Source organism: Salvelinus alpinus, chromosome 31, assembly GCF_045679555.1.
Source record: "Salvelinus alpinus chromosome 31, SLU_Salpinus.1, whole genome shotgun sequence".
Lineage (NCBI taxonomy): Eukaryota > Metazoa > Chordata > Actinopteri > Salmoniformes > Salmonidae > Salvelinus > Salvelinus alpinus.
Window position 1 is genome coordinate 26673007 of NC_092116.1, and position 26521 is coordinate 26699527.

Here is a 26521-nt window from a genome sequence, read left to right on the forward strand (position 1 = left end):
GACAGTAATGTTCACTGTATTATAATGAAAACATGGACTGGACAGACAGTAATGTTCACTGTATTATAATGAAAACATGGACTGGACAGACAGTAATGTTCACTGTATAATAATGAAAACATGGACTGGACAGTAATGTTCACTGTATCATAATGAAAACATGGACTGGACAGTAATGTTCACTGTATTATAATGAAAACATGGACTGGACAGTAATGTTCACTGTATTATAATGAAAACATGGATCAGACAGTAATGTTCACTGTATTATAATGAAAACATGGACTGGACAGACAGTAATGTTCACTGTATTATAATGAAAACATGGACTGGACAGTAATGTTCACTGTATTATAATGAAAACATGGACTGGACAGACAGTAATGTTCACTGTATTATAATGAAAACATGGACTGGACAGTAATGTTCATTGTATTATAATGAAAACATGGACTGGACAGTAATGTTCACTGTATTATAATGAAAACATGGATCAGACAGTAATGTTCACTGTATTATAATGAAAACATGGACTGAGACAGTAATGTTCACTGTATTATAATGAAAACATGGACTGGACAGTAATGTTCACTGTATTATAATGAAAACATGGACTGGACAGACAGTAATGTTCACTGTATCATAATGAAAACATGGACTGGACAGACAGTAATGTTCACTGTATCATAATGAAAACATGGACTGGACAGTAATGTTCACTGTATTATAATGAAAACATGGACTGGACAGTAATGTTCACTGTATTATAATGAAAACATGGACTGGACAGAACAGTAACTGTTCACTGTATCATAATGAAAACATGGACTGGACAGTAATGTTCACTGTATTATAATGAAAACATGGACTGGACAGTAATGTTCACTGTATTATAATGAAAACATGGACTGGACAGACAGTAATGTTCACTGTATCATAATGAAAACATGGACTGGACAGACAGTAATGTTCACTGTATCATAATGAAAACATGGACTGGACAGTAATGTTCACTGTATTATAAAGAAAACATGGACTGGACAGACAGTAATGTTCACTGTATTATAATGAAAACATGGACAGACAGTAATGTTCACTGTATCATAATGAAAACATGGACTGGACAGTAATGTTCACTGTATTATAATGAAAACATGGACTGGACAGTAATGTTCACTGTATTATAATGAAAACATGGACTGGGACAGTAATGTTCACTGTATAATAATGAAAACATGGACTGGACAGTAATGTTCACTGTATCATAATGAAAACATGGACTGGACAGTAATGTTCACTGTATTATAATGAAAACATGGACTGGACAGTAATGTTCACTGTATTATAATGAAAACATGGACTGGACAGACAGTAATGTTCACTGTATTATAATGAAAACATGGACTGGACAGTAATGTTCATTGTATTATAATGAAAACATGGACAGACAGTAATGTTCACTGTATTATAATGAAAACATGGACTGGACAGTAATGTTCATTGTATTATAATGAAAACATGGACAGACAGTAATGTTCATTGTATTATAATGAAAACATGGATTGGACAGTAATGTTCACTGTATTATAATGAAAACATGGACTGGACAGACAGTAATGTTCACTGTATTATAATGAAAACATGGACTGGACAGTAATGTTCACTGTATTATAATGAAAACATGGACTGGACAGTAATGTTCACTGTATTATAATGAAAACATGGACAGACAGTAATGTTCACTTTATTATAATGAAAACATGGACTGGACAGACAGTAATGTTCACTGTATTATAATGAAAACATGGACTGGACAGACAGTAATGTTCACTGTATAATAATGAAAACATGGACTGGACAGTAATGTTCACTGTATTATAATGAAAACATGGACTGGACAGACAGTAATGTTCACTGTATCATAATGAAAACATGGACTGGACAGTAATGTTCACTGTATTATAATGAAAACATGGACTGGACAGACAGTAATGTTCACTGTATTATAATGAAAACATGGACAGACAGTAATGTTCACTGTATCATAATGAAAACATGGACTGGACAGACAGTAATGTTCACTGTATCATAATGAAAACATGGACTGGACAGTAATGTTCACTGTATTATAATGAAAACATGGACTGGACAGACAGTAATGTTCACTGTATCATAATGAAAACATGGACTGGACAGTAATGTTCACTGTATTATAATGAAAACATGGACTGGACAGTAATGTTCACTGTATCATAATGAAAACATGGACTGGACAGTAATGTTCACTGTATCATAATGAAAACATGGATTGGACAGTAATGTTCACTGTATTATAATGAAAACATGGACTGGACAGTAATGTTCACTGTATCATAATGAAGACATGGACTGGACAGTAATGTTCACTGTATTATAATGAAAACATGGACTGGACAGTAATGTTCACTGTATCATAATGAAAACATGGACTGGACAGTAATGTTCACTGTATTATAATGAAAACATGGACAGACAGTAATGTTCACTGTATTATAATGAAAACATGGACTGGACAGTAATGTTCACTGTATTATAATGAAAACATGGACTGGACAGACAGTAATGTTCACTGTATTATAATGAAAACATGGATTGGACAGTAATGTTCACTGTATTATAATGAAAACATGGACTGGACAGACAGTAATGTTCACTGTATTATAATGAAAACATGGACTGGACAGACAGTAATGTTCACTGTATTATAATGAAAACATGGACTGGACAGACAGTAATGTTCACTGTATTATAATGAAAACATGGACTGGACAGTAATGTTCATTGTATTATAATGAAAACATGGACAGACAGTAATGTTCATTGTATTATAATGAAAACATGGATTGGACAGTAATGTTCACTGTATTATAATGAAAACATGGACTGGACAGTAATGTTCACTGTATTATAATGAAAACATGGACCGGACAGACAGTAATGTTCACTTTATTATAATGAAAACATGGAAAGACAGTAATGTTCACTGTATTATAATGAAAACATGGACTGGACAGTAATGTTCATTGTATTATAATGAAAACATGGACAGACAGTAATGTTCATTGTATTATAATGAAAACATGGATTGGACAGTAATGTTCACTGTATTATAATGAAAACATGGACTGGACAGTAATGTTCACTGTATTATAATGAAAACATGGACCGGACAGACAGTAATGTTCACTTTATTATAATGAAAACATGGACAGACAGTAATGTTCACTGTATTATAATGAAAACATGGACTGGACAGACAGTAATGTTCACTGTATAATAATGAAAACATGGAAAACATGGACAGTAATGTTCACTGTATTATAATGAAAACATGGACTGGACAGTAATGTTCACTGTATTATAATGAAAACATGGACAGACAGTAATGTTCACTTTATTATAATGAAAACATGGACTGGACAGTAATGTTCACTGTATTATAATGAAAACATGGACTGGACAGTAATGTTCACTGTATTATAATGAAAACATGGACTGGACAGACAGTAATGTTCACTGTATTATAATGAAAACATGGACTGGACAGTAATGTTCACTGTATTATAATGAAAACATGGACTGGACAGTAATGTTCACTGTATCATAATGAAAACATGGACTGGACAGACAGTAATGTTCACTGTATCATAATGAAAACATGGACTGGACAGAAAGTAATGTTCACTTTATTATAATGAAAACATGGACTGGACAGACAGTAATGTTCACTGTATTATAATGAAAACATGGACTGGACAGACAGTAATGTTCACTGTATTATAATGAAAACATGGACCGGACAGAAAGTAATGTTCACTTTATTATAATGAAAACATGGACTGGACAGTAATGTTCACTGTATTATAATGAAAACATGGACTGGACAGACAGTAATGTTCACTGTATTATAATGAAAACATGGACTAGACAGTAATGTTCACTGTATTATAATGAAAACATGGACTGGACAGTAATGTTCACTGTATTATAATGAAAACATGGACTGGACAGTAATGTTCACTGTATTATAATGAAAACATGGACTGGACAGTAATGTTCACTGTATTATAATGAAAACATGGATTGGACAGTAATGTTCACTGTATTATAATGAAAACATGGACTGGACAGACAGTAATGTTCACTGTATTATAATGAAAACATGGACAGACAGTAATGTTCACTGTATTATAATGAAAACATGGACTGGACAGTAATGTTCATTGTATTATAATGAAAACATGGACTAGACAGTAATGTTCATTGTATTATAATGAAAACATGGATTGGACAGTAATGTTCACTGTATTATAATGAAAACATGGACTGGACAGACAGTAATGTTCATTGTATTATAATGAAAACATGGACAGACAGTAATGTTCACTTTATTATAATGAAAACATGGACTGGACAGTAATGTTCACTGTATTATAATGAAAACATGGACTGGACAGACAGTAATGTTCACTGTATTATAATGAAAACATGGACAGACAGTAATGTTCATTGTATTATAATGAAAACATGGACAGACAGTAATGTTCACTTTATTATAATGAAAACATGGACTGGACAGTAATGTTCACTGTATTATAATGAAAACATGGACTGGACAGACAGTAATGTTCACTGTATCATAATGAAAACATGGACAGACAGTAATGTTCACTGTATTATAATGAAAACATGGACTGGACAGTAATGTTCACTGTATTATAATGAAAACATGGACTGGACAGTAATGTTCACTGTATTATAATGAAAACATGGACAGACAGTAATGTTCACTGTATCATAATGAAAACATGGACTGGACAGTAATGTTCACTGTATTACAATGAAAACATGGATTGGACAGTAATGTTCACTGTATTGTAATGAAAACATGGACAGACAGTAATGTTCACTGTATTATAATGAAAACATGGACAGACAGTAATGTTCACTGTATCATAATGAAAACATGGACTGGACAGTAATGTTCACTGTATTATAATGAAAACATGGATTGGACAGTAATGTTCACTGTATTATAATGAAAACATGGACTGGACAGACAGTAATGTTCACTGTATTATAATGAAAACATGGACTGGACAGTAATGTTCATTGTATTATAATGAAAACATGGACAGACAGTAATGTTCATTGTATTATAATGAAAACATGGACTGGACAGTAATGTTCATTGTATTATAATGAAAACATGGACAGACAGTAATGTTCATTGTATTATAATGAAAACATGGATTGGACAGTAATGTTCACTGTATTATAATGAAAACATGGACTGGACAGACAGTAATGTTCACTGTATTATAATGAAAACATGGACTGGACAGTAATGTTCACTGTATTATAATGAAAACATGGACTGGACAGTAATGTTCACTGTATTATAATGAAAACATGGACAGACAGTAATGTTCACTGTATTATAATGAAAACATGGACCGGACAGACAGTAATGTTCATTGTATTATAATGAAAACATGGACTGGACAGACAGTAATGTTCACTGTATTATAATGAAAACATGGACTGGACAGTAATGTTCACTGTATTATAATGAAAACATGGACTGGACAGACAGTAATGTTCACTGTATTATAATGAAAACATGGACTGGACAGTAATGTTCACTGTATTATAATGAAAACATGGACTGGACAGACAGTAATGTTCACTGTATTATAATGAAAACATGGACTGGACAGACAGTAATGTTCACTGTATCATAATGAAAACATGGACTGGACAGTAATGTTCACTGTATTATAATGAAAACATGGACTAGACAGTAATGTTCATTGTATTATAATGAAAACATGGATTGGACAGTAATGTTCACTGTATTATAATGAAAACATGGACTGGACAGTAATGTTCACTGTATTATAATGAAAACATGGACTGCAGACAGTAATGTTCACTGTATTATAATGAAAACATGGACTGGACAGTAATGTTCACTGTATTATAATGAAAACATGGACTGGACAGTAATGTTCACTGTATTATAATGAAAACATGGACAGACAGTAATGTTCACTGTATTATAATGAAAACATGGACTAGACAGTAATGTTCACTGTATTATAATGAAAACATGGACTGGACAGTAATGTTCACTGTATTATAATGAAAACATGGACTGGACAGTAATGTTCACTGTATTATAATGAAAACATGGACTGGACAGTAATGTTCACTGTATTATAATGAAAACATGGACTGGACAGTAATGTTCACTGTATTATAATAATGACAAGACAGTAATGTTCATTGACTGGACAGACAGTAATGTTCACTGTATTATAATGAAAACATGGACTGGACAGTAATGTTCACTGTATTATAATGAAAACATGGACAGACAGTAATGTTCACTGTATTATAATGAAAACATGGACTGGACAGTAATGTTCACTGTATTATAATGAAAACATGGACTGGACAGACAGTAATGTTCACTGTATTATAATGAAAACATGGACTGGACAGTAATGTTCACTGTATTATAATGAAAACATGGACCGGACAGACAGTAATGTTCATTGTATTATAATGAAAACATGGATTGGACAGTAATGTTCACTTTATTATAATGAAAACATGGACAGACAGTAATGTTCACTTTATTATAATGAAAACATGGACAGACAGTAATGTTCACTTTATTATAATGAAAACATGGACAGACAGTAATGTTAACTGTATTATAATGAAAACATGGACCGGACAGACAGTAATGTTCACTGTATTATAATGAAAACATGGACAGACAGTAATGTTCACTGTATTATAATGAAAACATGGACTGGACAGAAAGTAATGTTCACTTTATTATAATGAAAACATGGACTGGACAGACAGTAATGTTCACTGTATTATAATGAAAACATGGACTGGACAGTAATGTTCACTGTATTATAATGAAAACATGGACCGGACAGACAGTAATGTTCACTGTATTATAATGAAAACATGGACCGGACTGTATTCCAGGTTCCATAGATGAGGCCAACAACTCCAGTCAGTAGGACAGAGTCATTGATGACATCAGTGGCTCGGATGAGGAGTGAGAGAAAGCGATTGTCCAGAATCTTCGAGAAGCGTAGGAGATGCCCGTGTTAGATTAGATTGATTGTCCGTCACTGACGGTTAAGGGTCAAGAGGATGGTCTCACTAGCTATGAGAGGGATCGTTCTATTTTCCGTACAGTCCTAGGGACGGTAAGGCTGTAAGAGTGTTACTGGTTTTTAATTCATAAAGAAATTGTATTGATCTCTACTGTATGCACAGATACAAACACCAATGAGTTTCTCTCTACCCTCTGGTACAGTGTCCATATTAGGACATTGTCAGGCATCAGACAAATCTGGGTCAGAATCAATGTCCTAATATGGACACCATACTATGATTTTGTTGTAATGAAATAAGGCCTACTGTATTGAATGTTCAGCTATATACTTTCTGTTTGAGTGTACAGTGTGTGTGACATGTTGGTGTTAAATGTGCTTATGCTGTAATATTCATTAAAACTAAAGAAGTTACTCCATCTATCCAACTTGCATTATGGGACACACACACACACACACACACAGTGGGCCTGTTGTCAACAAGCCCACTGCACCCTGGGACATCGTAAATTACCTTTGAAAGTCACGTGCAGCGCTCTAGTCGACGACAACGCCCCTTTTGATCGAATCCCAGACTAAAGTCACTGATAAAATAATCATGTGACTGTAAAACAAGTAAAATCATCGCTTATAGGCATGGTCATCATCTTATTGGCAAAGTAAACATTTCTGTCGAGTAACCTGTCAAAATAATGGTTTGGCTCTAAGATGAAATAACGTATATTTGGAACACTCAATCAAGTCCAATACATGATGACATCAAAGATTCACAATTCATTTCAAGATACAAATCACATCCCTTCTTATCAATTTATACCATTAAATAGTATAATATACAACATCTTGACACTTAGGACTACGGAATAATGTTAGGTCCAAAGGCTAACCTCCCAGCCTGGTTACAGCGATCAATCAGCAGAACCAATTAACAGCACAATATTATTCAACATCTTTGAACAAACAACGTGCAACATCAAGTCCAGCTTTGAGCATTGCAGAGCAAAGTCCTTTCTGTCTGTAAAGGGGGGGAGTTCACAAGACAAAGTGAGTTCACAAAAACCTTGTCGTCAAATACACAACCGTGGCATATTACATGTTACACACATGTAGTCCGACAAGACGTTTTCAAATAATTTCCTAATGACTTGATACGTTGTTGCATTGTCCTCCGTTCCTCTCAGTACCTTGGCGATTGACAGCTATATATTTTAATGTCACATGAATATTTCAATACTGTTCAGTACCGATATCCTAGTACCACGCAACAGACACAGAAACCGTTGCTAAGGAACGGTTGGCATAACATTGGAGTAACATTTTTGAGAATATGTTTCTTCCATGAGATTAGGATGTGTAGACTGAGAACATTAGGGTTGCAAATTCCCTGTGACTTTCCTTGTTGGAGGATTCCTGGATTTCCTTCTGGTTAAAACATCTTCCAATCAAGATTTCTACAAAACATGGGAATTTGGGGAGTTACCGGAATTTTGCAACCCTGCAAAACACATACAGTACCAGTCAACGGTTTGGACACACAGACTCATTCAAGGGGTTTTCTTTATTTTACATTTGTTTCATTGTAGAATAATAGTGAAGACATAAAAACTATGAAATAACACATATGGAATCATGTAGTAACCAAAATAACGTTAAACAAATCAAAATATATTTTAGATTCTTCAAAGTGGCAACCCTTTGCCTTGATGACAGCTTTGCACACTCTTGGCATTCTCTCAACCAGCTTCATTAGGTAGTCATCTGGAATGAACAGGTGTGCCTTGTTAAAAGTTAATTTGTGGAATTTCATTCCTTCTTAATGAGTTTGAGCCAATCAGTTGTTTTGTGACAAGGTATGGGTGGTATACAGAAGAAAGCCCTATTTGGTAAAAGACGAAGTCCATATTATGGCAAGAACAGCTCAAATAACCAAAGATAAACGACAGTCCATCATTACTTTAAGACATGAAGGTCAGTCAATCAGGAAAAACCATCAAGCGCTACGATGAAACTGTCTGTCATAAGGACCGCCACAGGAAACTGAGACTCAGATTCACCTCTCCTGCAGAGGATAAGTTCATTAGAGTTACCTGCACCTCAGATTGCAGCCCAAATAAATGCTTCAGAGTTCAAGTAACAGACATCTCAACATCAACTGTTTAGAGGAGACTGTGTGAATCAGGCCTTCATGGTCAAATTGTTGCAAAGAAACCACTACTAAGGGACACCAATAAGAAGAGACTTGCTTGGCCCAAGAAACATGAGCAATGGACATCAGACCGGTGGAAATCTGTCCTCTGGTCTGATGAGGCCAAATTAGAGATTTTTTGTTCAAACTGCCGGGTCTTTGTGAGACGCAGAGTAGATGTATGGATGATCTCTGCATGTGTGGTTCCCACAGTGAAGCATGGAGGAGGTGTGATGGTGCTTTGCTGGTGACACTGTCTGTGATTTATTTAGAATTAAAGGCACACTTAACCAGCACTCTGCAGCGATACGCCATCCCATCTGGTTTGCGCTTAGTAGGACTATCATTTGTTTTTCAACTGTACATTGACCCAAAACACACCTCCAGGCTGTATAAGGGCTATTTGACCAAGAAGGAGAGTGAGGGAGTGCTGCATCAGATGACCTGTCCTCCACAATCACCCAACCTCAACCCAATTGAGATGGTTTGGGATGAGTTGGACTGCAAAGTGAAGGAAAAGCAGCCAACAAGTGCTCAGCATATGTGGGCACTCCTTCAAGACAGTTGGAAAAGCATTCCACATGAAACTGGTTGAGAGAATGCCAAGAGTATGCAAAGCTGTCATCAAGGCAGGGTGGCTACTTTGAAGAATCTAAAATACTACATGAGTCCATGTGTTATTTCATAGTTTTGATGTCTTCACTATTATTCTACAATGCAGAAAATAGTAAAAATAAAGAAAAACCCTTGAATGAGTACAGTAGGTGTGTCCAAACTTTTGACTGGTACTGTGTGTGTATACACATACATACATACACACACTTTAACATTTGTTTGGTTATATTTATATATTAACACACATTGATCTCTGTATAGATTTGTCATAAATACGACGGAGAGGGACCGTTGTCATAGCAATAAAAACCACAAGTGAACGGTCACTTTACAACACACGCACAAATGTGTTCTTTAAGTTTCGCTTTGTAAAGTGCAAGGCAACATACAGTAAACTCGAACGACACAGTAAAATAAACGACACACATACACACACAATCGTCATATGTCATTTAAAACCAGTGCGCCCGGTAAGAAACTGTCCACACATGTAAAGGTACCTCATTAAAGCCTCTAACAGTAGCATGCTAATGGTACCGTAGCACATTCATATAGCTAACAGTTTATCTGATTGACTAGAAACATCATTATTTCAAGTTTGTTCAGCATTAAACGGATTAAATAAATGTTCAAGATATTACAGGACGTTGTAATAAATGTTGTATCCATTTCTTAATTTATTATTATTTATGAATTTATTCTTCCTATTAATAACGTAATAAAATTTTTTAAACAGTTTATAGAAGTGTCTTCAGATAAGGCGCTACCCAATTTCTACAAGAGAATATATATATATATATATTTTTTTCAATCAGATCATTAGGGAATGTATAAGCTCATGGTGAAAGTTTGTCCTAACCACAGATCTAGGATCAGATTTCCCTTCTAATCTTGACCTTAGATCAGTGTCTAGTGGGCTACTTCTTCCATCTCATTGGATAGTTAAGAGTGGAAGGCATGCAGGAATGGAGACATCAGATGGTCATAGTGGCTTGGATATTACAGTAAGTAGCTACTGCAGTACCATGTAGGCCAGTCATACTACCGTATGAATAGTCACTCGGTAATATGAATATTCACACGGTAGTACAAATATTCACACAGTAATATGAATATTCACACGGTAAAATTAATATTCACAAGGTAAAATTAATATTCACAAGGTAATACGCACACATGTAGTACATTCCTCAATATGACCCTGCAATAGTCAAACATTTTTTTTTTTTTACATTTATGACTCTCCAGTTCAGCAGGTGAGAATAATTTGAGATGTTGTTTACATTGTTGTCGTCTTCAGACTTCAGATTTCTTGAGGAAACTAAAAAGTCCTGTAAGTTGTCGCGAAAGTCAATAAAGATGACAAAAGAGAGAGAAAAGAGGAAGTGTAAACGCCTGCCAAACAAAGGAGTTATCTAAGAATAAAAACAAAATGGCTGCTCATGTCATGCAAAGGAGAGCTCCGCCTACGTAAACACATTGCGTCGTCAAGGAAACAAGTTGCTAAGAGAGCATCTCTCCTCCTTCTGCTTTCATCTCAAGAAGCCACGCCCACATCCTGGGTCAGCAGGCCAAATAGAACCAATAACAGGACCCAAAATGGTGATAGGATGCAAAGCCACACCCCCTAGTTAAAAACAACTCCTCCCCAATTTCAAAATGGAGAACATCGAGAGTCAAGGGGGAGGTGTTAGCTGAAAGGCGGGAGGGTCGTGGAATCATTCTGTACTTCTCACCCCTCGGTAGGTAAAGCCCACATCTCGTAGGAAGAAGAGGGTGACACCCCTCGCCTCCCCTGGCTGCCATGGTGATGGGTGTACCTTGTTAAGCATTTGTGCTAAGTTCCTCAATTGCCTGAAGGAGCCGTCTCATATGCGCCACCTTTAATATCCCAAGATCCTGTTGGAGAGAGAGAGACAATAACAACAATAGTTCACCATTTGTTTTATACAGTATATTTGATGGTACTCTTATAAAATCACTACAGGTATTTTTCTGTTTATATATAAACTCAAATAACTTGATAATCAAAAGTCAAATGATGTAGAAAATGTACACAACAAATACATAATCATTTGGTGGGTGCTTATGCACTATTGTACATGTGTGACTTGGAAATGTGTTTTTTTTGCATATCCAATTTCTGGGTCTGCCATTATCAACAGTTGGAGCAATTTGGGTTAAGTGCCATGCTCAAGGCACACCGACAGATTTGTCACCTTGATGGCTCAGGGATTTGAACTAGCAGCCTTTTGGTTACCGGCCCAAAGCTCTAACCGCAAGGCTGCCCCATGTGGTCCAATACCAAGTTATTCATAATTCCACATACATTTGACCAGGGTTGGTAAGAAAATCCCCAGACAATAATCAAGTTCTTACTCTTGGTTGCCATCAACACTGGGCCTTAGACCCAAAATGCTTGTGTTAAAACCAAAATGGCCGCACAGCTTCCTATTGTCCTCCAGGCCTCAAAGCAGGGGGCCTGGCCTGTATCCTTACCCGACAGAGAGCTATTGGACTTCTGCTTGTGGAGCTTCTCTCTCTCCCTCTTCACCTTAGGCATCATCTTCATCTTAATACTGCTCTTACCGCTCACCCTCACAGTGTCCTGGAGATAGAGAGATGGACGGGAGGGAAGGAGAGAGCGAAAGGATAGAGGGAGGATGGAAGGAGATAAATAAAAGTTGAGTGGTTGAATAAAAATGGACTCCTGCTGTTTTTGATTGCAAACACACACTCACAGCCACCTCCTCAGAGCAGTGCATGGCAGGGCAGATCCAGTGTATGTCGTCCAGCTTGCAGAGTTCAGCGCTCAGACTGCTGAGAGTAGAGAGGAGCTCCTCTTCCTGGGGAGAGTCCACCTGAAACAGTGAGAGGGGGGAGGAGAGAGGGAGGGAGGTGGAGGAGAGAGGGGAGAAAGGGGGAGAAGAGAGGGGAGATGGAGAGGGGAGGGAGGAGAGATGGAGAGAGGGAGGTGAAAGGGGAGGAGAGATGGAGGGGAGAGAGGAAGGAGAGATGGAGGGGAGAGAGAGGAAGGAGAGAGGGAGAAGAGAGAGGAGAAAGGGGAGGAGAGATGGAGGGGAGAGAGAGGAAGGAGAAGAGAGGTAGGGGAGAGAGAGGAAGGAGAAGAGAGGGAGGGGAGAGAGAGAAAGGAGAGGGAAGAGAGAGGGAGGACAGGGAGGAGAAAGGGGAGGAGAGAGAGAGGGAGGGAGGAGAAAGGGGAGGAGAGAGGGAGGGAGGATAGAGATAGATAACACATACTATTAGAAACCTTTTTTCACACTACTGAGCCAAACAGAACCGCACCAATTAGACAATCTGTACTGAGTTGGTCTGTAGGGGGTTACAGTATACCAGTAGGGGGTTACAGTATACCAGTAGGGGGTTACAGTATACCAGTAGGAGGTTACAGTATACCAGTAGGGGGTTATAGTATACCAGTAGGGGGTTACAGTATACCAGTAGGGGGTTACAGTATACCAGTAGGAGGTTACAGTATACCAGTAGGGGGTTACAGTATACCAGTAGGGGGTTACAGTATACCAGTAGGGGGTTACAGTATACCAGTAGGGGGTTACAGTATACCAGTAGGAGGTTACAGTATACCAGTAGGGGGTTACAGTATACCAGTAGGGGGTTACAGTATACCAGTAGGGGGTTACAGTATACCAGTAGGGGGTTACAGTATACCAGTAGGGGGTTACAGTATACCAGTAGGGGGTTACAGTATACCAGTAGGGGGTTACAGTATACCAGTAGGGGGTTACAGTATACCAGTAGGGGGTTACAGTATACCAGTAGGGGGTTACAGTATACCAGTAGGGGGTTACAGTATACCAGTAGGGGGTTACAGTATACCAGTAGGGGGTTACAGTATACCAGTAGGGGGTTACAGTATACCAGTAGGGGGTTACAGTATACCAGTAGGGGGTTACAGTATACCAGTAGGGGGTTACAGTATACCAGTAGGGGGTTACAGTATACCAGTAGGGGGTTACAGTATACCAGTAGGGGGTTACAGTATACCAGTAGGGGGTTACAGTATACCAGTAGGGGGTTACAGTATACCAGTAGGGGGTTACAGTATACCAGTAGGGGGTTACAGTATACCAGTAGGGGGTTACAGTATACCAGTAGGGGGTTACAGTATACCAGTAGGGGGTTACAGTATACCAGTAGGGGGTTACAGTATACCAGTAGGGGGTTACAGTATACCAGTAGGGGGTTACAGTATACCAGTAGGGGGTTACAGTATACCAGTAGGGGGTTACAGTATACCAGTAGGGGGTTACAGTATACCAGTAGGGGGTTACAGTATACCAGTAGGGGGTTACAGTATACCAGTAGGGGGTTACAGTATACCAGTAGGGGGTTACAGTATACCAGTAGGGGGTTACAGTATACCAGTAGGGGGTTACAGTATACCAGTAGGGGGTTATAGTATACCAGTAGGGGGTTACAGTATACCAGTAGGGGGTTACAGTATACCAGTAGGGGGTTACAGTATACCAGTAGGGGGTTACAGTATACCAGTAGGGGGTTACAGTATACCAGTAGGGGGTTACAGTATACCAGTAGGGGGTTACAGTATACCAGTAGGGGGTTACAGTATACCAGTAGGGGGTTACAGTATACCAGTAGGGGGTTACAGTATACCAGTAGGGGGTTATAGTATACCAGTAGTTTCCCCTCCAGCAGCATCGTGGTCTCCAGCTGTAGGACTCTACTGCTGTTCACGATCTCCACTGCTGTACTGCGACTCAGACACTGAAGAGCACAGAGAACTGGTGAGGACAACACTTCAAAATGGGGAGTTACCCATTTTACCACAGGAGGCTGGTGGGAGGAGCTATAGGAGGACGGGCTCGTTTTATTGGCTGGAATGGAATAAATGGAACGGGATCAAACATCTGGAAACCACATGTGTGACTCTGTTTCATTCATTCCATTCCAGCCATTACAACGAGCCCATCCTCCTGTAGCTCCTCCCACCAGCCTCCTCTGCATTTTACCAATTTGATGTTCAGAGATGTAAAGAAATTGGAAAAAGGCCCTGAACATACAAACTCTAACACATCATCCGTTTGATTTTAATACCGTTGAAATAAACGCTGTTGATCAGGAAAGGGATCATGGGAAGGGTCGCTATAAACATCTAGAGTGACTGCTATTGGACTTGTCTTACCTCAGGGCTGGACGGCTGGGAGGGGAAGGCTTCACTGAGGACTTGTCTTACCTCAGGGCTGGACGGCTTGGAGGGGAAGGCTTCGCTGAGGACTTGTCTTACCTCAGGGCTGGACGGCTTGGAGGGGAAGGCTTCGCTGAGGACTTGTCTTACCTCAGGGCTGGACGGCTTGGAGGGGAAGGCTTCACTGAGGACTTGTCTTACCTCAGGGCTGGACGGCTTGGAGGGGAAGGCTTCACTGAGGACTTGTCTTACCTCAGGGCTGGACGGCTGGGAGGGGAAGGCTTCACTGAGGACTTGTCTTACCTCAGGGCTGGACGGCTTGGAGGGGAAGGCTTCACTGAGGACTTGTCTTACCTCAGGGCTGGACGGCTTGGAGGGGAAGGCTTCACTGAGGACTTGTCTTACCTCAGGGCTGGACGGCTTGGAGGGGAAGGCTTCACTGAGGACTTGTCTTACCTCAGGGCTGGACGGCTTGGAGGGGAAGGCTTCACTGAGGACTTGTCTTACCTCAGGGCTGGACGGCTTGGAGGGGAAGGCTTCACTGAGGACTTGTCTTACCTCAGGGCTGGACGGCTTGGAGGGGAAGGCTTCACTGAGGACTTGTCTTACCTCAGGGCTGGACGGCTTGGAGGGGAAGGCTTCGCTGAGGACTTGTCTTACCTCAGGGCTGGACGGCTTGGAGGGGAAGGCTTCGCTGAGGACTTGTCTTACCTCAGGGCTGGACGGCTTGGAGGGGAAGGCTTCGCTGAGGACTTGTCTTACCTCAGGGCTGGACGGCTTGGAGGGGAAGGCTTCACTGAGGACTTGTCTTACCTCAGGGCTGGACGGCTTGGAGGGGAAGGCTTCACTGAGGACTTGTCTTACCTCAGGGCTGGACGGCTTGGAGGGGAAGGCTTCACTGAGGACTTGTCTTACCTCAGGGCTGGACGGCTTGGAGGGGAAGGCTTCACTGAGGACTTGTCTTACCTCAGGGCTGGACGGCTTGGAGGGGAAGGCTTCACTGAGGACTTGTCTTACCTCAGGGCTGGACGGCTTGGAGGGGAAGGCTTCACTGAGGACTTGTCTTACCTCAGGGCTGGACGGCTTGGAGGGGAAGGCTTCACTGAGGACTTGTCTTACCTCAGGGCTGGACGGCTTGGAGGGGAAGGCTTCACTGAGGACTTGTCTTACCTCAGGGCTGGACGGCTTGGAGGGGAAGGCTTCACTGAGGACTTGTCTTACCTCAGGGCTGGACGGCTTGGAGGGGAAGGCTTCACTGAGGACTTGTCTTACCTCAGGGCTGGACGGCTTGGAGGGGAAGGCTTCACTGAGGACTTGTCTTACCTCAGGGCTGGACGGCTTGGAGGGGAAGGCTTCACTGAGGACTTGTCTTACCTCAGGGCTGGACGGCTTGGAGGGGAAGGCTTCACTGAGGACTTGTCTTACCTCAGGGCTGGACGGCTTGGAGGGGAAGGCTTCACTGAGGACTTGTCTTACCTCAGGGCTGGACGGCTTGGAGGGGAAGGCTTCACTGAGGACTTGTCTTACCTCAGGGCTGGACGGCTTGGAGGGGAAGGCTTCACTGAGGACTTGTCTTACCTCAGGGCTGGACGGCTTGGAGGGGAAGGCTTCACTGAGGACTTGTCTTACCTCAGGGCTGGACGGCTTGGAGGGGAAGGCTTCACTGAGGACTTGTCTTACCTCAGGGCTGGACGGCTTGGAGGGGAAGGCTTCACTGAGGACTTGTCTTACCTCAGGGCTGGACGGCTTGGAGGGGAAGGCTGCTACTGGACTTGTCTTACCTCAGGGCTGGACGGCTTGGAGGGGAAGGCTGCTACTGGACTTGTCTTACCTCAGGGCTGGACGGCTTGGAGGGGAAGGCTTCACTGAGGACTTGTCTTACCTCAGGGCTGGACGGCTTGGAGGGGAAGGCTTCACTGAGGACTTGTCTTACCTCAGGGCTGGACGGCTTGGAGGGGAAGGCTTCGCTGAGGACTTGTCTTACCTCAGGGCTGGACGGCTTGGAGGGGAAGGCTTCACTGAGGACTTGTCTTACCTCAGGGCTGGACGGCTTGGAGGGGAAGGCTTCACTGAGGACTTGTCTTACCTCAGGGCTGGACGGCTTGGAGGGGAAGGCTTCACTGAGGACTTGTCTTACCTCAGGGCTGGACGGCTTGGAGGGGAAGGCTTCACTGAGGACTTGTCTTACCTCAGGGCTGGACGGCTTGGAGGGGAAGGCTTCACTGAGGACTTGTCTTACCTCAGGGCTGGACAGCTTGGAGGGGAAGGCTTCACTGAGGACTTGTCTTACCTCAGGGCTGGACGGCTTGGAGGGGAAGGCTTCACTGAGGACTTGTCTTACCTCAGGGCTGGACGGCTTGGAGGGGAAGGCTTCACTGAGGACTTGTCTTACCTCAGGGCTGGACGGCTTGGAGGGGAAGGCTTCACTGAGGACTTGTCTTACCTCAGGGCTGGACGGCTTGGAGGGGGAGGCTTCACTGAGGACTTGTCTTACCTCAGGGCTGGACGGCTTGGAGGGGAAGGCTTCACTGAGGACCAGGGCACTGGCGTTAACAGCATGAGCCAGCTCCTGTTCCACCAGCTTGTGTGTCTTAGCCGCATCTCTTATCCTATAGGACAATACAACACTGTATTAATGTTATCCTATAGGACAATACAACACTGTGTTAATGTTATCCTATAGGACAATACAACACTGTATTAATGTTATCCTATAGGACAATACAACACTGTATTAATGTTATCCTATAGGACCATACAACACTGTATTAATGTTATCCTATAGGACAATACAACACTGTATTAATGTTATCCTAAAGGACAATACAACACTGTATTAATGTTATCCTATAGGACAATACAACACTGTATTAATGTTATCCTATAGGACAATACAACACTGTATTAATGTTATCCTAAAGGACAATACAACACTGTATTAATGTTATCCTATAGGACACAATACAACACTGTATTAATGTTATCCTATAGGACAATACAACACTGTATTAATGTTATCCTATAGGACAATACAACACTGTATTAATGTTATCCTATAGGACAATACAACACAGTATTAATGTTATCCTATAGGACAATACAACACTGTATTAATGTTATCCTATAGGACAATACAACACTGTATTAATGTTATCCTATAGGACAATACAACACTGTATTAATGTTATCCTATAGTACAATACAACACTGTATTAATGTTATCCTATAGGACAATACAACACTGTATTCATGTTATCCTATAGGACAATACAACACTGTATTAATGTTATCCTATAGGACACAATACAACACTGTATTAATGTTATCCTATAGGACAATACAACACTGTATTAATGTTATCCTATAGGACACAATACAACACTGTATTAATGTTATCCTATAGGACAATACAACACTGTATTAATGTTATCCTATAGGACAATACAACACTGTATTAATGTTATCCTAAAGGACAATACAACACTGTATTAATGTTATCCTATAGGACACAATACAACACTGTATTAATGTTATCCTATAGGACAATACAACACTGTATTAATGTTATCCTAAAGGACAATACAACACTGTATTAATGTTATCCTATAGGACAATACAACACTGTATTAATGTTATCCTATAGGACACAATACAACACTGTATTAATGTTATCCTATAGGACACAATACAACACTGTATTAATGTTATCCTATAGGACACAATACAACACTGTATTAATGTTATCCTATAGGACACAATACAACACTGTATTAATGTTATCCTATAGGACAATACAACACTGTATTAATGTTATCCTATAGGACAATACAACACAGTATTCATGTTATCCTATAGGACAATACAACACAGTATTCATGTTATCCTATAGGACACAATACAACACTGTATTAATGTTATCCTAAAGGACAATACAACACTGTATTAATGTTATCCTATAGGACAATACAACACTGTATTAATGTTATCCTATAGGACACAATACAACACTGTGTTAATGTTATCCTATAGGACAATACAACACTGTATTAATGTTATCCTATAGGACAATACAACACTGTATTAATGTTATCCTATAGGACAATACAACACTGTATTAATGTTATCCTATAGGACAATACAACACTGTATTAATGTTATCCTATAGGACACAATACAACACTGTATTAATGTGCTACCTCTATACACCTCTATACACCCACCCTGTGTCCATGCCACCTCTATACACCCACCCTGTGTCCATGTTACCTCTACACACCCACCCTGTGTCCATGTTACCTCTACACACCCACTGTGTGTCCATGCCACCTCTATACACCCACCCTGTGTCCATGTTACCTCTACACACCCACCCTGTGTCCATGTTACCTCTACACACCCACTGTGTGTCCATGCCACCTCTATACACCCACCCTGTGTCCATGTTACCTCTATACACCCACCCTGTGTCCATGTTACCTCTATACACCTCTATACACCCACCCTGTGTCCATGTTACCTCTATACACCCACCCTGTGTCCATGTTACCTCTATACACCTCTATACACCCACCCTGTGTCCATGTTACCTCTATACACCCACCCTGTGTCCATGTTACCTCTATACACCTCTATACACCCACCCTGTGTCCATGCCCCCTCTATACACCCACCCTGTGTCCATGTTACCTCTATACACCCACCCTGTGACCATGCCACCTCTATACACCCACCCTGTGTCCATGTTACCTCTATACACCCACCCTGTGTCCATGCTACTGTACCTCCATACACCCACCCTGTGTCCATGCTACCTCTATACACCTTTATACACCCACCCTGTGTCCATGCTACCTCTATACACCTCTATACACCCACCTTGTGTCCATGCTACCTCTATACACCCACCCTGTGTCCATGCTACTGTACCTCTATACACCCACCCTGTGTCATTGAACACACACACCTAGTGATGAGCGTATCTGCTGCTGTGCACACACACACACACACACACACACACACACACACACACACACACACACACACACACACACACACACACACACACACACACACACACACACCTAGTGATGAGTGTGTCTGCCACCAAGCCCAGCTGCTGAACTTGGGCACACTCCTCCTCTGTGAGGTATTCCATAGATTGCTGAGAGTTGAGGAGGGGCCTGGAGGAATGGTAGCTGTCAATCTTCCTCTTGTCCTCCCATGACGTCAGAGTCCTCTCAAAGTTCTGCAATGTAAACACAGAACAGATAGAATTAGAGCCATAGAGAGACTTCAGAGTCCTCTCAAAGTTCTGGAACTTAGAAATAGAACGTAGAAATACAATGCAGAAATAGAATGAACAGACTGGACATGATGTATGCGTAGAGGTTTATCAGATAAATCTGTTGCCCTAATGCAGTGTTCCTCAATCCTGGTGTGTAGGCTTCTCTTCCAGCCCGGCACTCACCTCATTCGACAAACCAAACTAAGATTTGCTACATGGAATTAGGTGTGTCAGAACTGGCCTGGAACAAATGCTGGCTGCTCAAAAAAAACACACACACACACACACACACACACACACACACACACACACACACACACACACACACACACACACACACACACACACACACACACACACACACACACACCCACACACACACACACACACACCCACACCCACACCCACACCCACACACACACACACCTACCCTGTCTCTGGTGAGCATCTGAGCTCTGTTCTTGTGTGTGATCTTGACTATCCCTGGGGGCTGGATCCATGCTTCACCATCCACCTGTACTGGTACCCCCTCGTCTCCTAGGATAGTGATCTTTACCTGACGACACTGGAGAAGGGGATAGAGTGAGAAGGAGAGAGAGGGCCGGAGAGAGAGAGTCAGACACATAGGAGAAAGAGTCGTTTAACAATACGTGTGTGTGTGTTACCTGTGCGATGTGGTGGTGTGTGTTACCCGTGCGATGTGGTGGTGTGTGTTACCTGTGCGATGCGGTGGTGTGTGTTACCTGTGCGATGCGGTGGTGTGTGTTACCTGTGCGATGTGGTGGTGTGTGTGTGTGTGTGTTACCTGTGGGATGCGGTGGTGTGTGTGTGTGTGTGTTACCTGTGGGATGCGGTGGTGTGTGTGTTACCTGTGGGATGCGGTGGTGTGTGTGTGTGTTACCTGTGGGATGCGGTGGTGTGTGTGTGTTACCTGTGCGATGCGGTGGTGTGTGTGTGTTACCTGTGCGATGCGGTGGTGTGTGTTACCTGTGCGATGCGGTGGTGTGTGTGTGTTACCTGTGCGATGCGGTGGTGTGTGTGTGTTACCTGTGCGATGCGGTGGTGTGTGTGTGTTACCTGTGCGATGCGGTGGTGTGTGTGTGTTACCTGTGCGATGCGGTGGTGTGTGTGTGTGTGTTACCTGTGCGATGCGGTGGTGTGTGTGTGTGTTACCTATGCGATGCGGTGGTGTGTGTGTGTGTGTTACCTGTGCGATGCGGTGGTGTGTGTGTGTTACCTATGCGATGCGGTGGTGTGTGTGTGTGTTACCTGTGCGATGCGGTGGTGTGTGTGTGTTACCTGTGCGATGCGGTGGTGTGTGTGTGTTACCTGTGCGATGTGGTGGTGTGTGTGTGTTACCTGTGCGATGCGGTGGTGTGTGTGTGTTACCTGTGCGATGTGGTGGTGTGTGTGTGTTACCTGTGCGATGCGGTGGTGTGTGTGTGTTACCTGTGCGATGCGGTGGTGTGTGTGTGTTACCTGTGCGATGTGGTGGTGTGTGTGTGTTACCTGTGCGATGCGGTGGTGCTGGATGTTGATGACTCTGGATACAGCCATCTGCATGCTGCCAAACACAGCCACCACCTCCAGCTTCTTATCGTCAAATGACGGCGCGCCAAAGTTCTTCACACACAATAATAACAATGATACTACATTATAAGATGTCCACTAATGCAAAGACAAAACTCATACAGGATTAACATTCTATTCTGACACAGAATAGCATCGAGGACCACTTTGGAAACAAGAGTTTTAATCCATATTTTCCAGCGTGAGGAAATCTGGGATCAAATGCACATTCAAAATCATTGTCCACAATTCAATAGTGAATAAGACTCAATAAGAAATACTAACGCTGTCCTCTTTGGTGCCCCCCCAGAAGTTGATTCCTCCTGCATAGCTGGGGATGTTGAGAACAGCTAGTCCCTGAAGACTGGGCAGACATATAGAGACACCATCACACTGGAGAGAGAAAGAGAGGGAGAAAGGGAGAGCGAGAGAGAGAGAGAGAGGAAAAAAAGGAGAGCGAGAGAGAAAAGGAGAGCGAGAGAAGAGAGAGAGAGGAAAGGAGAGCGAGAGAGAGAGAGGGAGAAAAGGAGAGAGAGAGAGTGAAGGAGGAAAAATAACACTTGTTTGTTATACAAGTCATAGAGTCAACGGTGAATGATTCTGATCCACATGTCGCTGTCTAAGACGTACTGGTAGTATTGAACATAACTGCACCACAGCGTCAGACAAAGAGGATGGAGCATCACAACAGACTACTAGAGCATATTTCTTTATTCCTTAGAGGTCCGTAACCTTACCTCCAACACTACCCGTGTCTGTAACCTTACCTCCAACACCACCCGTGGCTGTGACCTCACCTCCAACACTACCCGTGTCTGTAACCTTACCTCCAACACTACCCGTGTCTGTAACCTTACCTCCAACACTACCCGTGTCCGTAACCTTACCTCCAACACTACCCGTGTCTGTAACCTTACCTCCAACACCACCCGTGTCTGTAACCTTACCTCCAACACTACCCGTGGCTGTGACCTCACCTCCAACACTACCCGTGTCTGTAACCTTACCTCCAACACTACCCGTGTCTGTGACCTCACCTCCAACACTACCCGTGTCTGTGACCTTACCTCCAACACTACCCGTGTCTGTAACCTTACCTCCAACACTACCCGTGTCTGTGACCTTACCTCCAACACTACCCGCGTCCGTGACCTCACCTCCAACACTACCGGTGTCTGTGACCTCACCTCCAACACTACCCGTGTCTGTGACCTTACCTCCAACACTACCCGTGTCTGTGACCTTACCTCCAACACTACCCGTGTCTGTGACCTTACCTCCAACACTACCCGCGTCTGTGACCTTACCTCCAACACTACCCGCGTCTGTGACCTTACCTCCAACACTACCCGCGTCTGTGACCTTACCTCCAACAGTACCCGTTGCTCCAGGTTCTTATACGTCTTATGCACCAGCTCCTTGGTTCCCATCACCCCATACCACAACTTGTTCTTAGTACGACTACTGCAGAGAGAGAGAGACAGAGAGAGAGAGACAGAGAGACAGAGAGAGAGAGAGAGAGAAGGGGGGTAGAAAGAGAGAGAGAGAAGGGGGGTAGAAAGAGAGAGAGAGAGAGAGAGAGAGAGAGAGAGAGAGAGAGAGAGAGAGAGAGAAGGGGGGTAGAAAGAGAAAGACAAAGGGAGGAGACTCAAAATATCAACATCAAAAATATCAACAACTGCACGCAGAATGTTACATTTCAACTTGAATGTGTTCATGATCAGGCAGGCAGTACCTGCATTTCTTGGGGTGTTCATCTCTCTTGATGTTAAACTCCAGGGAGATCTTAGCATCCAGACCGATCCCAAAGTAATTGTTCAGTACACATTTCTCTGAACACTGACTAGAGAGGAGCACACAGACACACACAACTATCATTAGCATCCTCAATACATGACCTTTAAGAGATAGCCAGATATCAGACAGAGATAATACATGACCCTTTAAGAGATAGCCAGATATCAGACAGAGATAATACATGACCCTTTAAGAGATAGCCAGATATCAGACAGAGATAATACATGACCTTTAAGAGATAGCCAGATATCAGACAGAGATAATACATGACCTTTAAGAGATAGCCAGATATCAGACAGAGATAATACATGACCTTTAAGAGATAGCCAGATATCAGACAGAGATAATACATTGATCGATTGATTGATTGATTCTTACTCCTCGTTAAAGGATGGAGGGCTGAGACTCTCTGGTTTCTCCAAGACGATGCTAGAGGAAGTGGTGGGGCTCAAACTGATGTGACCTGAGAGAGGCATCATGGGTAAATGGACCAAGAAAGAGAGTATTAAGAGTGATTTTTTTTTGGACATCGTTATTTAGAGATAAAATGTTAAGGCTACAATATGTAACTTTTTGGGAGAGCCGACCAAATTCACATAGAAATGTGAGTTATAGATCTGTCATTCCCGTTGAAAGCAAGTCTAAGAAGCAGTATATCTGTGGGTTTTGTACACCAGCTTCAAACAGCTGAAAATACAATATTATTGTTTAAGGAAAATATATTTCGCAGCAGTTTAGATGATACAATGATTCTCTACTCAATGACTGAAATTAGGCAAACAATTAGAATTTTAGCAACCAGGAAATGGCGGATTGATTTCTGCATAGTGCACCTTTAACTGGGCCCTCAGTCCAATAAATGCTATTGACTGGAAATGGAAGTTAGAGATTTTAGAGTAGGATTCATAATTAAGAAATTGATAAAATGACGGAACAAAGATGGTAATTTATCCATAACTTCTTCATGGTATCACTTACTAAGTGTCATAATGATATTATGAACATATATAATGTATTGTAACTGTGCTGCTATTTTAACTGGTTGTCACTCACGTGGTTCTGGCTCTTTCAGCTCCTCACTGTTCTCTCTCTTTATGGACGAGGAGGAAGACATGTGCTGGATATGAGTGTGTCTGTTCTGTTCATCTACAACTAGAGAGAGAGAGAGAGAGCGAGAGAGAGCGAGAGAGAGAGAGAGAGACAGACAGACAGACAGAGAGAGACACAGAGAGAGAGCGAGAGAGAGAGCGAGAGAGAGAGAGACACAGAGAGAGACAGAGAGAGAGAGACAGAGAGAGAGACAGAGAGAGAGACACAGAGAGAGAGAGAGAGAGAGAGAGAGAGAGAGAGAGAGAGAGAGAGAGAGAGACACAGAGAGAGACAGAGAGAGAGAGACAGAGAGAGAGACAGAGAGAGAGACACAGAGAGAGACAGAGAGAGAGACAGAGAGAGAGACAGAGAGAGAGACAGAGAGAGAGACAGAGAGAGAGAGAGAGCGAGAGAGAGAGAGACACAGAGAGAGACAGAGAGAGAGAGACAGAGAGAGAGACAGAGAGAGAGACACAGAGAGAGAGAGAGAGACAGAGAGAGAGACAGAGAGAGAGACAGAGAGAGAGAGAGAGAGAGAGAGAGACAGAGAGAGAGACACAGAGAGAGACAGAGAGAGAGACACAGAGAGAGACAGAGAGAGAGACAGAGAGAGATATGCAGTGTGTTTGTTAGTTTTTATGTGGGTGTTTTCAGTACATGAGTGCTTCTGTACGTGTGTGTGTGTGTACAGTAACAGTGTATAATTATTCATTATATGTGTGTGTTTCCGAAAGCATTCAGACTCCTCAACTTCTTCCACATTTTGTTACATTACAGCCTTACAGCCATGAGGTCGAAGGAATTGTCCGTAGAGCTCCGAGACAGGATTGTGTTGAGGCACAGTTCTGGGGAAGGGTACCAAAATATTTCTGCAGCATTGAAGATCCCCAAGAACACAGTGGCCTCCATCATTCTTAAATGGAAGAAGTTTGGAACCACCAAGACTCTTCCTAGAGCTGGCCGCCCGGCCAAACTGAGCAATCGGGGGAGAAGGGCCTTCGTCAGGGAGGTGACCAGGAACCCAATGGTCACTCTGACAGAGCTTCAGAGTTCCTCTGTGGAGATGGGAGAACCTTCCAGAAGGACAACCATCTCTGCAGCACTCAACCAATCAGGTCTTTATGGTAGAGTTGCCAGACAGAAGCCACTCCTCAGTAAAAGGCAGATAACAGCCCGCTTGAAGTTTGCCAAAAGGCACCTAATCTATTCTCAGACCATGAGAAACAAGATTATCTGGTCTGATGAAACCAAGATTGAACTCTTTGACCCTGAATGCCAAGCGTCATGTCTGGAGGAAACCTGGCACCATCCCTACGGTGAAGCATGGTGGTGACAGCATCATGCTGTGGGGATGTTTTTCAGCGGCAGTGACTGGGAGACTAGTCAGGATTGAGGCAAAGATGAACGGATTAATGCCATTTTAGAACAAGGCTGTAACGTAACAAACTGTGAAACAAGTCAAAGGTGTGAATCCTTTCCGAAGGCGCTGTGTTGTACCTTTCCCAGCCTGCTCTATGATCTGGCTCAGGGCTTTCTTCAGACTGTTAGCTCTCAGCATCAGCTGTATTCTGGACCTGGACCAGGGTTGGAGACAATTCAAATTCCAGTCA

The 26521-nt window shown here is 42.2% G+C and overlaps 1 protein-coding gene across 4 annotated transcripts in view; it reads right to left on the reverse strand.

Annotated features, from left to right (window-relative positions):
* Positions 1–6664: 6664 nt before the first annotated feature.
* Positions 6665–26521, reverse strand: part of LOC139561180 (diacylglycerol kinase delta-like) — a 99027-nt gene continuing 79170 nt past the window's right edge. For 3 of the 4 annotated variants that reach the window (XM_071378120.1, XM_071378117.1, XM_071378119.1), the window contains 14 exons: positions 26409–26485; positions 24876–24974; positions 24201–24285; positions 23761–23868; positions 23393–23489; positions 22311–22418; positions 21966–22079; positions 20887–21021; positions 20254–20417; positions 17667–17781; positions 14662–14751; positions 12726–12845; positions 12484–12592; positions 6665–11883 (listed from right to left, as the gene is read on the reverse strand). In XM_071378120.1, the coding sequence (XP_071234221.1) occupies positions 11831–11883; positions 12484–12592; positions 12726–12845; positions 14662–14751; positions 17667–17781; positions 20254–20417; positions 20887–21021; positions 21966–22079; positions 22311–22418; positions 23393–23489; positions 23761–23868; positions 24201–24285; positions 24876–24974; positions 26409–26485 (1474 nt within the window). In that variant the 3' untranslated portion in view covers positions 6665–11830. The remainder of the gene's footprint in view (positions 11884–12483; positions 12593–12725; positions 12846–14661; positions 14752–17666; positions 17782–20253; positions 20418–20886; positions 21022–21965; positions 22080–22310; positions 22419–23392; positions 23490–23760; positions 23869–24200; positions 24286–24875; positions 24975–26408; positions 26486–26521) is intronic. The other variant, XM_071378118.1, reaches the window with a different exon arrangement.